This window comes from Hibiscus syriacus, unplaced genomic scaffold (genome assembly GCF_006381635.1).
Source record: "Hibiscus syriacus cultivar Baekdansim isolate YM2019G1 unplaced genomic scaffold, ASM638163v2 tig00110462_pilon, whole genome shotgun sequence".
NCBI lineage: Eukaryota > Viridiplantae > Streptophyta > Magnoliopsida > Malvales > Malvaceae > Hibiscus > Hibiscus syriacus.
In genome coordinates this window covers 3,188,854-3,202,229 of record NW_024062747.1, presented here as the reverse complement: position 1 = coordinate 3,202,229, position 13,376 = coordinate 3,188,854, and the positions used below count along the sequence as shown (strand labels likewise).

Genomic DNA, 13,376 nt, shown 5'->3' with positions numbered 1-13,376 from the left:
AAATGCTGAACAAAACTGCTTTTATGAGCTGCAGCCTACCACCGAAGCTTAGCTTTCTATTAGACCACTGCCTAAGCTTGTCCTTGATCATTCCGAGCAAAGCTGCACAATCTTTCTTAGAGAGTTTCCGGGTCACTGGGGGCACTCCCAAGTACCTAACAGGGAGCTAACCAACCTTAAATCCAGTTGTCCTTTGAATATGAACCAGGTCATCCCCATTAATTCCACAAGTAAAAAAGCTCAGTCTTCATAACATTGAGTTTGAGCCCAGATAATTCATAAAACACATCTAAGATACTTGTCACTCCCAGCACCGAATCCATGGATCCATGGCAAAACAACAGCAAATCATCAGCAAAACAGAGATGTGTAAGAGAGATTCTTTTACATCTAGGATGAAATCTGAATATTCCATTTTTGGTTGCAGCATCAAGCAATTTAGATAGTACATTCATGACTATCACAAACAGATAAGGGGACAGAGGGTCCCCTTTTCTAACCCCCCTAGTACCTCTAAAAAACCCAACAAGGCTTCCATTAAGAGCAATTGAATATCTGGGGGTGGTAACACAAATTTTGATCCAATTACAGAACCTAGCAGGCAGCCCCATAGCATCCAAAACACTTAACAAAAAATCCCAGTTAACTAAATCAAAAGCTTTCTGCAGATCCACTTTAATTGCACATCTAGGAGAGAGGTTCTTTCTAGAGTAACCCCTAACAATTTCCTGTGCTAGTAAAGTGTTATCAGTGATGCTTCTGCCCTTAACAAAAGCGAATTGGCTAGCAGAAATCATCTTGGGAAAGAAATGGGCTAGCCTAGTGACCAAAATCCTAGTTATAGTCTTGTAAACAACATAACAACAGGAAATAGGTCTAAATTCTTTGGCCATACTAGCATTTAAAGACTTGGGCACTAAGACTAAAGTGGTAGCATTGAATGCAGGAAAAAGGTAGGAGGTCTGGAAAAAATACCTCACTGCACTGAGGAAGTCTTTGTGCACAACATCCCCAAGCAACCCTAAAGAACCAGGAGGTGTAGCCATCTGGCCCAGGACTTTTGTCTTTCCTTGCCTGAACAAGGCTTCCTTAATTTCTCTGTCTGAAACCTCTCCCTCAAGAATCCTCTCTGCATCAGCAGGCAGGGAATAACCCAAGAGATCCTTAAGCCATTCAGAAGAGCAGCTCACAACTTTAGGGTCAGCAGTACCAATAAGCTTGTTGTAGAAATCTAGCAATTCATCAGCCATGCCATCAAATGTCTCAAAGGACTGCCCACTTTCATTCTTAATAACTCTTATAGTATTTTTCTTCTTTTTTGACTCAACCTTTTGATGAAAGAATTTTGTACTTAAATCCCCTTCTTGCAACCAGTGGATCTTTGCTTTCTGGCTGTAAAATTCTAGTTCAGCCATTTCAAGATCCACTAAATCTGCCTGGGCTTTCTTTTCCTCCTCAATCCCAATTTGACTAATGCCAGCTAGGTTAGAGAGTTGTATAGCTTCTAATTCAGCTCTCTTAGCAATAACCCTAGCAGTAATATCAGAATAGTAATTTCGTTTAACTCTTTCAAGAGTGGCTTCAATCTTTTCATCTTATTAAAATGCACCTGCATAGCATTACCATCACAATGTACAAGCCAAGAGTCTTTCACACATCTCAAAAATTTATCATGCGCAGTCCAGCAGTTGAAGAACTTAAATGGTTTTGGCCTATGAATCTGAGCTGCTTTCTGTGACCAAAGAAACCCAGGGCAGTGATCTGAAACTCCAGGAGCTTTGAATTCTGCATAGGAGTCTGGAAAATCAAGCAACCATTGAGGATTAATGAGAATTCTGTCTAATTTCTTGGCTAAATAAGATGCTCTTGCTTATTGGACCATGTGAAAAGTGGACCAGTAAAATGTTTATAAAAAATTATTTAATAATTAATAAATAATTTTCTAATTGTGGACTTAAGAACGAAATAAAATTATAAATAAAGAGTGAAAATATAATAAACAAAAATTCCTCAAAATTAGCTTATTTTTATCAATTGCACCAATAACATCACCATGTCATGTATCTAATTTTTCAATCCAATAATTTCAAGGTGCATAGTACAATTAAAGACACGTATAAGCAATAAGGTACCCCTTTCTTTATGATTTTCTTTCACAGAGATGGAAATAAAGAAACAAAAATTGTGAAGTGTTGTTGTTCCTCACCACGTACTATTAAAAAATATGAAAGTTGTTCACTGTGATTGATTATTTGTTCAGACCCCATTGCAGCCAAGTTCTAAGGAATTTTTCCAATGGAATATTATAATCTGTACCGGAATTCGGATAGGGAATCAATTCTGGCACGCCTTTGTTGGTCCGTTCTGCATAAACCTACCGAAAGGATCAAAACTGAGTATCAAAATCATGTACATTTGTAATCATTATGATTAGGGTTCTTTTAAATCAATGATTTATGCTTAATCAAAGTTTTACGTCTGTCAAACCTCCCCTTTTGTGAATTCCTTCTTATAACTAATCGACACCAATTAGATGCGAAACAGGATCGAGTTTTCTGACAAATGGCATCTCATTTTTTTTATATATGTATATAAAGGATTAGATGCTTGAAATGAAGGAAGGTACTCGCTAAAGTAGTCACTGAAGATTCCATCGAGTGAGAAAGAGAAAGAGAGTCTCGTGATATTGATATTGTTTAGGGTTTCTGCCTATATTATCATAATTGTTGATGAGAATAAATATAATTTGTCGGAAGTAGTTGATTCACCTTTTTCGATTTTGATATAGAACTACGATTGATAAGTAAACATTTGTTGATCGATACTTTTTTATTAGAAAATAATGAAAGAAGAAAAGAGAATGACAGGTGTCGATAAGCATTCAAAGTAGGAGGAGAAAACCTCCTTTTAGTTTTTTTTGTGGTATAAATATCCCGATCATAAGGTGATTGGTGTCAGATCTAATGTCATTATGTCTGTCATTATGCTATCAATTATTTGTATAGATGTGACTGTCAACCATCAGATTTTATTGTCAAAGTCTCATTAATGGATAATAGTTCCGAGTGATCATTTTATTAGGGTAACTCCGAAAGTGACATGATATTTTTGAAAAAAATTTAAAAGTTTTTTTTCCGTGAATATTATTGTTTTTTTAATAACCTGAAACGGTTAATAGTTCACTTGATATTCTAGATGACTTTATTAAAGAATATCGGTATTCTCCAACGAATTTATACAAGAGATATAACAATAATCAATGTATTATCATAATATGGTATAATCATATATATTTTTAGGTTGAAACTTTCAAAGGAGATACCCATGTAAAATTGATAAAGGCCTCCCCTCGCCCTCATAGCGAGTAATTTTAGAACTTGTCGTAAGCTGAATGGTATTGGAGTTGCCATATTCATTTTGTCTCACTTTGGACCACTCCCCATTGCCCACCCAATCCATTGCTATTTCTTTTATCAGAATCCAACAACTCTCAAGTCTTAATCATCAAAGCCAAAGCAAATCACCTAAACCACTCAAATGCCCTCTTTATATATATCCTTAATCTCCTCTTCTCAACCTATCCTCATAATTCCATCATTCAGAATTCAAATCTCTCATCATAATATTCATCAGCTTGATTCACGTGCACCCGCTACTAGTTGAAGCTGCCAGCATGATCTAAACTTCCTTCGCCGTCTAAGGATGGTTCAGATCATGTGGTAGCTTCACCTGATGTTGGGGTCACGAACCGAAACAAGCCCCTCAGCTGCGTTTTTTTTAAGATACTCAGATTTTCGGTTCATTTTTCTCCCATATATAGGTGAAATGATGATCTTCTTCAATCCCTGATGTAATCCATTCTCCTTGTTATTACTTTTCCCATGGTTTTCCTTTTGACTACCTCTTTTTACGCTCATTATAAGTGACACATATTCTACAGGGATTAAGTACTCGTACAGCAAGCAAAAAACAGGGGGAAAATGAGAAATGAGATGGCCATCATTGTTTCGATCCATGTGACGGGACCAAATTATTTATAACCCGGCACAACATATATTCTCAAGGTCGAATATATTTTATCTATCGAATTTAAATTCGAGACTTTATTTAAATATATATGAATTTTTACGAAGGAATCTCCCGATTCTCAAAAAGTTTTCAATGATAAATTCCGTCTTTTTACTGCTTTTGAGATCCCATCTTATCCCTTCACGCACAGAATAGAGCCTCTTCATTTTATTTTTTACTGTGGTTTTCTCTAGTATTTTCATTGGTTTCTTTACCATTATTTTATGAGTCGTCGGTATATAGGATTTGATAAATTATAATTTCTGGCTTCACAACACATCATTGATGGGAATATAAAACTAATGAAAAAGGGAAAAAACTTAAATCTAATATGAACCATTGTGTTATTAATTAAATTTCTTTATACATTCTTTCTCATTAACATGGTTCAAGGATATTTTTGTTTATTCACATGAATGGCATTGATATGTATAAAAAAGCAGGTTTTTTTTTGTAAGGTGGATTTCTTTTAAGCAACGATGATTAAATATTGGAAGATGTCGAAATGTTAAATTTTTTAAGAAAAATATAATGACTTGTTAGGTATTTAAACTTAAAATTCAGAAGACAATGTCTAATTTGTCTAATATTTAAACTTACAATGACCTAAATTGTTATTAGACCAAAAAATTTGAGAACATATGATTATTATTCTTTAGTTTGGTCCCCCACTTAATTAAATATTAAATAAATTATTGTATTTTTTTTAAAAATTTGAATACTTATTTTTATATGAACCAAAATATTATTAACCCAAGATCTATCGAATATATAATTTTTTTACAGGAGTCGGGGCTCCTTTAGGCCCAACAGAGCTCCATCTCTGTTTTTAAGTATAAAAATTATTGATTATCATTTGATGTAGCAATACGAGTATTTTAAATATAATTTAGAGTTCAAATTATGATGTTGTGAATAAAAAAATATGTTGAAAAGATTATTTTTATAATATTTAATTTAAATTAATATGTTAATGACTTAGATACCAATGATTAAAAAAAATTAAAAATCTTTTGATTCTTCGGTTCTTCTATGGGCTGATGAGATGCAAGAGAAACTGACAGTCGACACCTGGGCTTGTGCTTCATTCGGTCGAGAATCGCATGCCATATTTTAGGCTTTGTGCATACACACTACATGCATGTCATTTATGGGAAATATACCATATCGTTTGTGATTGTACTCCTTTGAATTTGGACAACGGACGTACCTTATAAATTTTAAAAGAAAATAATATCTTTATTAACCATTAAAATTATCCAATTAATTAAAATTATTTTAATTAATTAAAAATTAATTAGTTGTGAAATATTAAATAAATAAAAAATTCGTTCCGTATTATATCATCTAAACATCGGGTGAAGAATCATGAGTAATAATTTTATTTTTGGATATAAACAAATTATTATTTCTAAACAAATTGTATTGATATCTTATTATAAATTAAAATAATAATACAAAATATAAAGAAATATAAGAAAAGTGTATAGAAATAGATAATATAACAAATATCGGCTTAGGGTTTCATAAGCTATTTATTTTTGTGATGTATCCGAGCTTTCATAAGGGTTGAAATTTCAATACTCCTTTTATTATATTTTTTATATAAATATTGTTTATTGATTCAGAAGAACCTCAAAGACAAATAAATAATAAAACCAATAAACAACTATAAAATAAAAACATAAAACAAACACAACATTAAAAAGAGCTCCCATTCAGTAGCTAATAAAGAATTAAGATTAGAAATCTTTTTATTTCTTGTCAGCTTCATACATATATGTTCTTTGATTTGAGAAATATTTTTATACTATTTTACTTAACTAGTTTATGTACTTCTATAATTGTAAGAAAAATAATTAAATTATAACGAAACTGTATAACCGAAAAAGGAATATATATATATATATATGGGTAAACTATACATTTAATATATAAACTATCAGTTTTGATCTATTTTAGTTTATAAACGTTCATTTTTTTAAATCATGTCTAGCGTTTAATTTTTATTTTATTTTAGTACCCCGTTGTTACTAATCCGAACGGTGGATCATGAGCGAATGACAAGTCAACCAACATAGTCAAGTTTTCAAGCCCATTGGACGGTGGACCAAAGAGATCGGAGGATGAAGAAATTGAAGAGTTCATTCATCGATTTGGGGAGATCAGTGGCAGAACTTGGTGATAATATGGATTAACTAAAATTTTTGAAAATTTAAGAGGCTTAATGAGAGTTTTTAAAAATTATGAGAGGAGTTTAATTAAGAATATTCAAAAAATGTATAGATTAATACGGATTTCTAAAAATTTTGTGAGGGTCAAATTAAACATTTTGAAAATTTTTAAAGTTAAAATTATAATTTTTCAAATTTTGGAGGTTCGTGGCACTAGCCTCCATTGTGTTATGTTATTAGGGGAGATTGAGGAGTTTTTAGATGAAACGGAGGTCAGAATCGAATTCAGGGAGTCAAAAATGTATGAAATGAAAAGTTTGGACTTCATCGGCCAACATATACGACGATTGATGAGTTGGCGCGACGATCAACGAGCTTGTTCGTTAAATTTTTAACTGAAGGTACTAAAATAAACAAAAATTAAACGTTATGTATGATTTTAAAAAAAATAAAAGTTTAAGTATTAAAATGTACCAATATTTATAATCTAGGTATTAAATGAGTAGTTTACCTATATTTTTTGGTTTGGGAAAATAGAAATTACTCTGGGCAATGGATTTTCAATACAAAGGAGCTAAGCATAAGCAAGCAGCTAGGGTTGCTAACGCTCTCTCACGTTAACTGGTAATGATCGCCGCCGTCTTCGAGTTGTAGCTCGAGTTCTTTCAGCTTGCATTGCGATTCGCCCCGGTCTGTTGCCTTTCTTCATTTATCTGTAATTTTTCTTCCAGTATTTGCTTCGTGATTGGTAAAAATAGTTATTTTTTCTGTTGTTGTTGCAAGTTTAAGCGTTTTAGCTAAACATCAAGCTTTTTCCCCCTCCTGAATGTAAAATTAGGGTTCGTGTTTTCCATACTTTTGTTGTCAATAAATTCTTAAACGTTACATCGTTTATTTTTAATTTATGTTGCTTTTATAAAAGAAAAACAAAGAAGTTGGAAGCAGAATTGACTAATTGAGAAATTATTTTGTTGTTGGCACTGAAAATTTGATGAAGGCTCCTTTGAAACTTATGGGCATTGTTAGAGGACAAATTTTATAAAGAATTGTTCTTGAAGCTTGTGAACATTGATACATTAGAATTGAGTCAAATTTTATTTGATACTTACATCATAAAGTGGATATATATATTATTATATATTATATATATATATATATATTATATATATATATATATTATTTGTTATGCGTTGGATTATTTATGTACCAACTTTGAGGTATTATTTTCCCATTTTTTAGTTGGAGGAGAGATGAGTAAGAAAAAGAATCCTTTGGTATTCTTAGATGTTTCAATTGGTGGAGATCCAGTGGAAAAAGTTGTTATTGAGGTAAGCTAAAAGCCAGCTGCTCGACTTTAACTGTGTTTTTATATGGGATGAAATTTAGAACTCACCTGAGACTAACACTTCGAAGGAAGGATAAAGTTCTTTTCCCCCACTTTGACAGCTATTTGCAGATGTCGTTCCCAAGACAGCTGAGAATTTCCTGGCACTCTGTACAGGTATCTCTAAAAGTTTCAATATTTACTAACTCATGTTGTATTTACGGTTGTTCTTACAATAGTTGTCATTAATGTTTCTAGTACTGTAGACTTTGTAGTCTATGGATACAATATTTACTAACTCATGGTGTAGTTCAATTGGTTGTTCTTACAATAGTTGTCATCTTTTTACAGTTTTTGTCAATTATTTTTAAGGTCTTTATAGGTTCCTTATAATGTTTCTAGTACTGTAGACTTTGTAGTCTATGGATACAAGATTTGGTAATCTCATTAATATTCTCTTTGAGTAGGACAAATCGCATGAAGCCTTGCTTCACAATTTACATCTGATAAACTATTTGCCTGTATTATCTGCCAGATGAATTAACTTCACATACTTCTTGAATTTTCCTCGCAAACAAGTATGTTCGGTTTGATTATTCTGAACTGTGTCAAACTGTAGGTGAAAAGGGCATTGGCAAATCTACCGGGAAACCCTTGCACTATAAAGGAACTTTTTTCCATCGAATAATCAAAGGATTCATGGCTCAGGTATGTTATTTGTTCCTTCCCTTAGTCATATTAATAAATGGAAGAATGTTTACCATGAGGATTGTCTCATAACTTTTTGTAGTATATTGTCAAAGTTCCTTTTTTTTTGCAGTGTTCTCTTACTAGTGATGCAATTTTTGTTTTAATAGAGAATTGTACTTTTAGTTGGCTTATATTTACTATTCTGTCTTAATATCTATTTCTGCTGATAGTATGCTGCTTTCTCATCCCTGCTGTTTGCTAAAATGTTCGTTTGCTCTAATCTTATATAAGCATTTTAAATGACCTTTTTCCTGAGGCAATAAAGTTAGGACTTAAAGTTAGCTTCCCGCTAATCATTAGAAAATGCTGTAGAGAAAAGAAAGAAAATTGGAAGGGAAAAGAAAAAAAAGGGGGAAAACATGTATTTATTTTCTTTCTATAATGTGCTTGGTAGGAAAGATTGAAAAGTTAATTCTTATAACAAAAAAAGAACGAATAATTTTGCTTACATCCATTGCTTTATATGATTGAGAAATGAGAGAAAGGAAAATGAAAAATCATATTGTTTTACCATTATACAATATACATATTGTAAGTTAACATGAAAATATTAAAAAAAAAGATGGATATTCTTATAAATATGGTTTCACCTGCAAAAGTATGTACCTGACAGGTTATTAATTCATTTTCTGTTTTATGTTGGTTTTATAGGGTGGTGACTTTTCAATGGGAAATGGTATGCTTGCACATTCCAATCCATGGAAACGTTTTATTTGACATCTAAATTATGCCCAGACTTGTAAGGAAAGACCTTTAATTGGTTGCAGGCACTGGTGGAGAAAGTATTTATGGAGGGAAGTTTGCAGGTAGGACTTTGCATGTGGGCTCTTAAATTGTCTTCTGATAGATTGATTTAGAACTTAATCATCAAATTTTATGTTTCCTTGCAGATGAGAACTTTAAACTAGCTCATGATGGTCCTGGGGTTCTCTCTATGGCAAACAGTGGTCCAAGCACAAATGGGTCTCAATTCTTTATAACCTTCAAGCGACAACCCCATCTTGATGGGTATTTAATATTTGCTTATTACTTATTTATGAATTACAACTTGAAAGATGAAACTTTCTTATACTGCTTAAGCAACAATGAATAAAAATCTACTCACCAAGTTGAATAGTGGAAGCTCTGTTTTCTGGTCCCATTACTTTAACTAGCCTGTCCAACTGAAATGATTACAATATTGAGTCCATGATTATGATATTAGATATAGTAAATCCTTAACAAAAAAATGTGTGCAGCTTAGGGTTTGATTTCAACATAGAACTAAGAGGTTAAGGGTTCAAGTGCTGCCTGTTTAAAAGTGTTTTTAATAATAAGATAGTAAAATAAACCCTAAAACCATCTTTTTTACCAGGTTACCAGGATTTTTTTCAAGTGCCAAAACCCGGTTATACATACCGCTTTAGATTGCATTGACCTCTAGTTTCCGGTTCAATCAGTTGGACCATTTGGGCAGTCTGGTTTTTGTATTCACTACTTAGCAATGGATTTCTCATTTATTGATTGGTTGGCAGGAAGCATGTTGTTTTTGGCAAGGTAATTAAGGGAATGGATGTTTTGAAGAAAATGGAGCAAGTTGGAACAGGTGATGGAAAGCTTTCTCAACCTGTCAAAATATCAGACTGCGGTGAATACTCTGAAAGTATACTTCAGGATGCTATTGGGAAAACTGAAGGTAATGCTGTGAGTTTTAAACAGCAATTCATGATTTTTGGACCAGTTGCCAACTTTTCGCTACATGGTTTTTCGTTTTCAGGGAAAGGGAAGAAATCAAAAAAAGTTGCTTCTTCTGACAGTTCTGACAAGCAAGTGAAGAGAAGCAGAAAGTCTTTGAAGGATAGAAGGAATAAAAGAAAAAGAAGATACTCTTCATCTGATTTCTACAGCTCTGACTCTGACTCCGATTCCTATTCTTCAGATTCAGAATTGGATGACTCTGCATCTGAATCAAGTTCCTCTAGCGATGGAAGAAGACATAGGAGGAGGAGGTTGACAAAAAGAGACAAGTGTAAACGTGGGAAGAAGAGGAAGGGTGGGCGAAGAGATAGGAAAAAAGGCCGTCAAGAAAGAAGATCAAAACGCAAATGGTATTGGTTAAAACCTGGTTTCAAGGACAATCCTTGAAATTTTGTTCCTTCTGCTTATTAATAGTGGTGAACATTTTTGTTTTGTTTTGTTTTGTTATACTTGTTGGTACTTGTTTTATTTCAGGAGTTCAGATAGTTCAACTGACAGTGAAAGTGAGAGTACAAGCTCCAGCAGTGGCAGCGATGTTGAGAAAGCTGGTTCTCGCCGTGTTTCTGCTCATGCCAATTGTATCCCCAAACCTGCTGAAGGTGAATCTTTTGGTATTTCTATCCTCAACTGTTTTAGCCCGTTATTTTCTCATTCTTCACTCTAGCTCCCTTTATACTCGTGTACAAGGCTATTGGCAGTTGATTCTGGAATTGACTTCAGTAAATCGTAAAATTCTTTAAGTAGAGATGTTGCACTTTCATACAAATTCCTCTACTCATTTCCACCAATCATGTAGATGTTAGATTCTTATATAAATCCCTCTACTCATTTCTGAAAATCATGTAACATTAAATTAGCAAGTCTTCCCCTGGCATTATTTATTAGTATAGGTGACAGGGAACAAAAGCCATGCTTTTATGGGAGGAGATTGTGAAAAGATCCTATAGGCATCTTAATGTTGATCCTTTGGTACAAGCTAATGGTAAATTATGATGCTACAAATGTAGAGAAAAAATGTGCCAGGCCAATTTTCTAACTAAGATTCTAATGCAGGGCTAGAAAGGAATAAGTTGAAGGTCACCAAGGAAAACTCGCACGAAGAAGGTGAATTGTCCCCAAAAAGTGATGAGCTTCCCAACAACGGTAACGGAAACAAAGCTGCTAAACAACATACCCATATAGATGGCTCAGACAGATCAAGGTTTTCATTCTTACATAATTCCTTTTGTATTTTTTTGGGTTGCTTCTAGCATTTAGATCCATGTTCGGTGAAATCTACTTTGTGATTTTATTACCAATGTTTCTTCTACCATGTGCTTCACAGAAGTGTGAGCCCAACCACAAAACGGAGGCCAAACAGAAGTCGCAGCCAGAGCATGACTCCTCCCAAGGATGATGATAAAAGCCCTCCTCAGATATCTCACGAGCAGAACCAGGGAAGGACTACCCATAGCACATTGAGTAGTCCTTCAAGGAAAGCCCCTACATCTAACCAAGGTCGTATTTCCTCAAGAAGTCCGTCTCCAGGTGGCAAACCAAAGCGTGTAAGAAAAGGTCGTGGCTTCACTGACCGCTATTCCTTTGCACGCCGATACCGTACACCTTCTCCCGAGCATTCCCCACCAAGAGCCTACCATTATGGTGGAAGAAATATTCCAGAAAGAAACAATGATAGGTAATCCTGGACTATAATTTGACTGACTCGAAGGATGCTGTTGTTTTCCCTTTTCATGAACTCGATAACTTTTTGTTTTGTTTTCTTTTTTTCTGGGTGAAGATATTCTAGGTACAGAAATAATTCAGATCAATCAACCCGCAGACGCTGTACAAGCCCGGCAAGAGGCCATAGTCCACCCAGGTTCTTTCTTAACTTTCTCTGGTGAACATATTGATTCGTTCTGAGATGGAATTCGTTGTTAGCAAGTAGTCATTATTCTATACATTGATGAAATCTGTTTTCATCACTTCAGCTTTATTCTTGCTTACCTGATTCAGTATATATAGTATTTCTAGGCTCTAGCACTTTTCGTATAGGCTTTAGTTACTCAGATACTTTCAAAACTATAATATCTATTTAATTTAGACGAGTTAGTTTTCAGCTCTTCTAAAATATGTTACAATGTATTGTTTTTCCATCAAAAGTTCTCTAATATATGTTTGTGTTTTTTTAGTAAAAATAAAAATTCTAAAGGACAAATCATTGTGAACAACCTCTATTCTGTTAATTTCTGTGCCAATTGGCCCTTCGATACGATGTGGAAAAGAATTCTTAATTTAAGAACCAACTTTTTTTTACACGATGTAAAAGTTAGATGAGGATCACCATCTCAAAAAAAAATTAAAAATCCAAGAAAAATGTTACATTGTTAGTTAACTGCATCTTTGATTTTATTTATAAGAATGAATATATATATATATATAACCAAGGCCAAAGAAGAAAATGTTTTTATTATTTATTTATGAGCTAAGTAGTTGAAATGATGGACCGTCCATTTGCTCATTTACGTTAATCTAAGTTTGAATATTTCATATATGCAATTGATAAGTCTTTTTTTCCCTTTATTCTAGTACGTTGTAGGAAACTGGAAAATAATTTATGTTCATTCGTAGATATGGGCGCAGAAGAAGTAGGAGTAGGAGTGTTTCTCGCAGCCCAGTTGGTTATCGGGGTCAATACAGAGATCGAAGTCAGAGCCAGAGTACTATTCGAAGTCCTAGTCCTAGAGACAAACGACCTGCCATAAGCAAGGGGTTGAAATCTCGTCTTGGTCCTCGAATCGATGATCACCGCTCCCCATACAAAGACAAATCGGGGTCAAGGTCCTCTAGGTCAAGGAGTAGTGGGTCCTCGCGTTCTAGAGCTCCTGATATCTCACCACCAAGAGATCGCAACAGAAGGTCTGCATCCCCTGACAAGTCCAAATCAAGCTCCCCATCCGGACAGAGGGGATTGGTCTCTTATGCAGACTAAATCCATGCCCCTTGGGCGGGAGAGAAAAGGCTTTCGTAATTATATCTACTGTGCTTGGTTTGCAACACAAGAGGGAAGAGATTTTGGTTGGGCATGACATTTTATATGCTATTACAAATTTTAAGATTGTGGATTTAGAGTTGCAAAATAGTTGTAGTTTTTCTTTGGCCAGCAACCTTAGAAAGACATTGAGAACTTATGTGGAACAGCCAGACTGCAAGGGACATATACTTAGCAATGCATGCTGCTAACAACTTTTAAAACATTAACTTTTGCATCATGATTGCGTAAGAGATATGGTTTGGTACCGAAACCTTTTTTCTACTCACAGGAATGTTAAGAAAGCATAAGA

At 34.0% G+C, this 13,376-nt stretch overlaps 1 protein-coding gene across 4 annotated transcripts; it reads left to right on the top strand.

Annotated features, from left to right (window-relative positions):
• The first annotated feature begins 6,779 nt into the window (after positions 1 to 6,779).
• Positions 6,780 to 13,225, top strand: LOC120127143 (peptidyl-prolyl cis-trans isomerase CYP63-like). Of its 4 annotated transcripts, XM_039145136.1 has the most exons (16): positions 6,780 to 6,932; positions 7,482 to 7,570; positions 7,689 to 7,743; positions 8,186 to 8,274; positions 8,968 to 8,992; positions 9,084 to 9,122; positions 9,207 to 9,324; positions 9,831 to 9,991; positions 10,073 to 10,403; positions 10,528 to 10,652; positions 11,107 to 11,254; positions 11,378 to 11,728; positions 11,831 to 11,911; positions 12,664 to 12,843; positions 12,877 to 13,035; positions 13,069 to 13,221. In XM_039145136.1, exons 2-15 carry the CDS (start codon positions 7,493 to 7,495, stop codon positions 13,022 to 13,024), a joined length of 1,929 nt encoding a protein of 642 aa, XP_039001067.1. In that variant the 5' UTR covers positions 6,780 to 6,932; positions 7,482 to 7,492; the 3' UTR covers positions 13,025 to 13,035; positions 13,069 to 13,221. The 4 variants fall into 4 exon arrangements, with proteins under 4 accessions (XP_039001067.1, XP_039001064.1, XP_039001065.1 ...); XM_039145134.1 differs by having other exon boundaries at positions 6,782 to 6,930; positions 7,481 to 7,570; positions 12,664 to 13,035; positions 13,069 to 13,225; XM_039145135.1 differs by having other exon boundaries at positions 6,783 to 6,957; positions 12,664 to 13,035; positions 13,069 to 13,225.
• Positions 13,226 to 13,376: the final 151 nt, after the last annotated feature.

Bases quoted from the DNA above. Each gene is read 5' to 3' on its own strand.
- LOC120127143 (XM_039145134.1), top strand. From the start codon at position 7,493: ATGAGTAAGAAAAAGAATCCTTTGGTATTCTTAGATGTTTCAATTGGT. The intron at 7,571-7,688 runs GTAAGCTAAAAG...CCACTTTGACAG, and splicing joins TGGAAAAAGTTGTTATTGAG to CTATTTGCAGATGTCGTTCC. The intron at 9,325-9,830 runs GTATTTAATATT...ATTGGTTGGCAG, and splicing joins CGACAACCCCATCTTGATGG to GAAGCATGTTGTTTTTGGCA.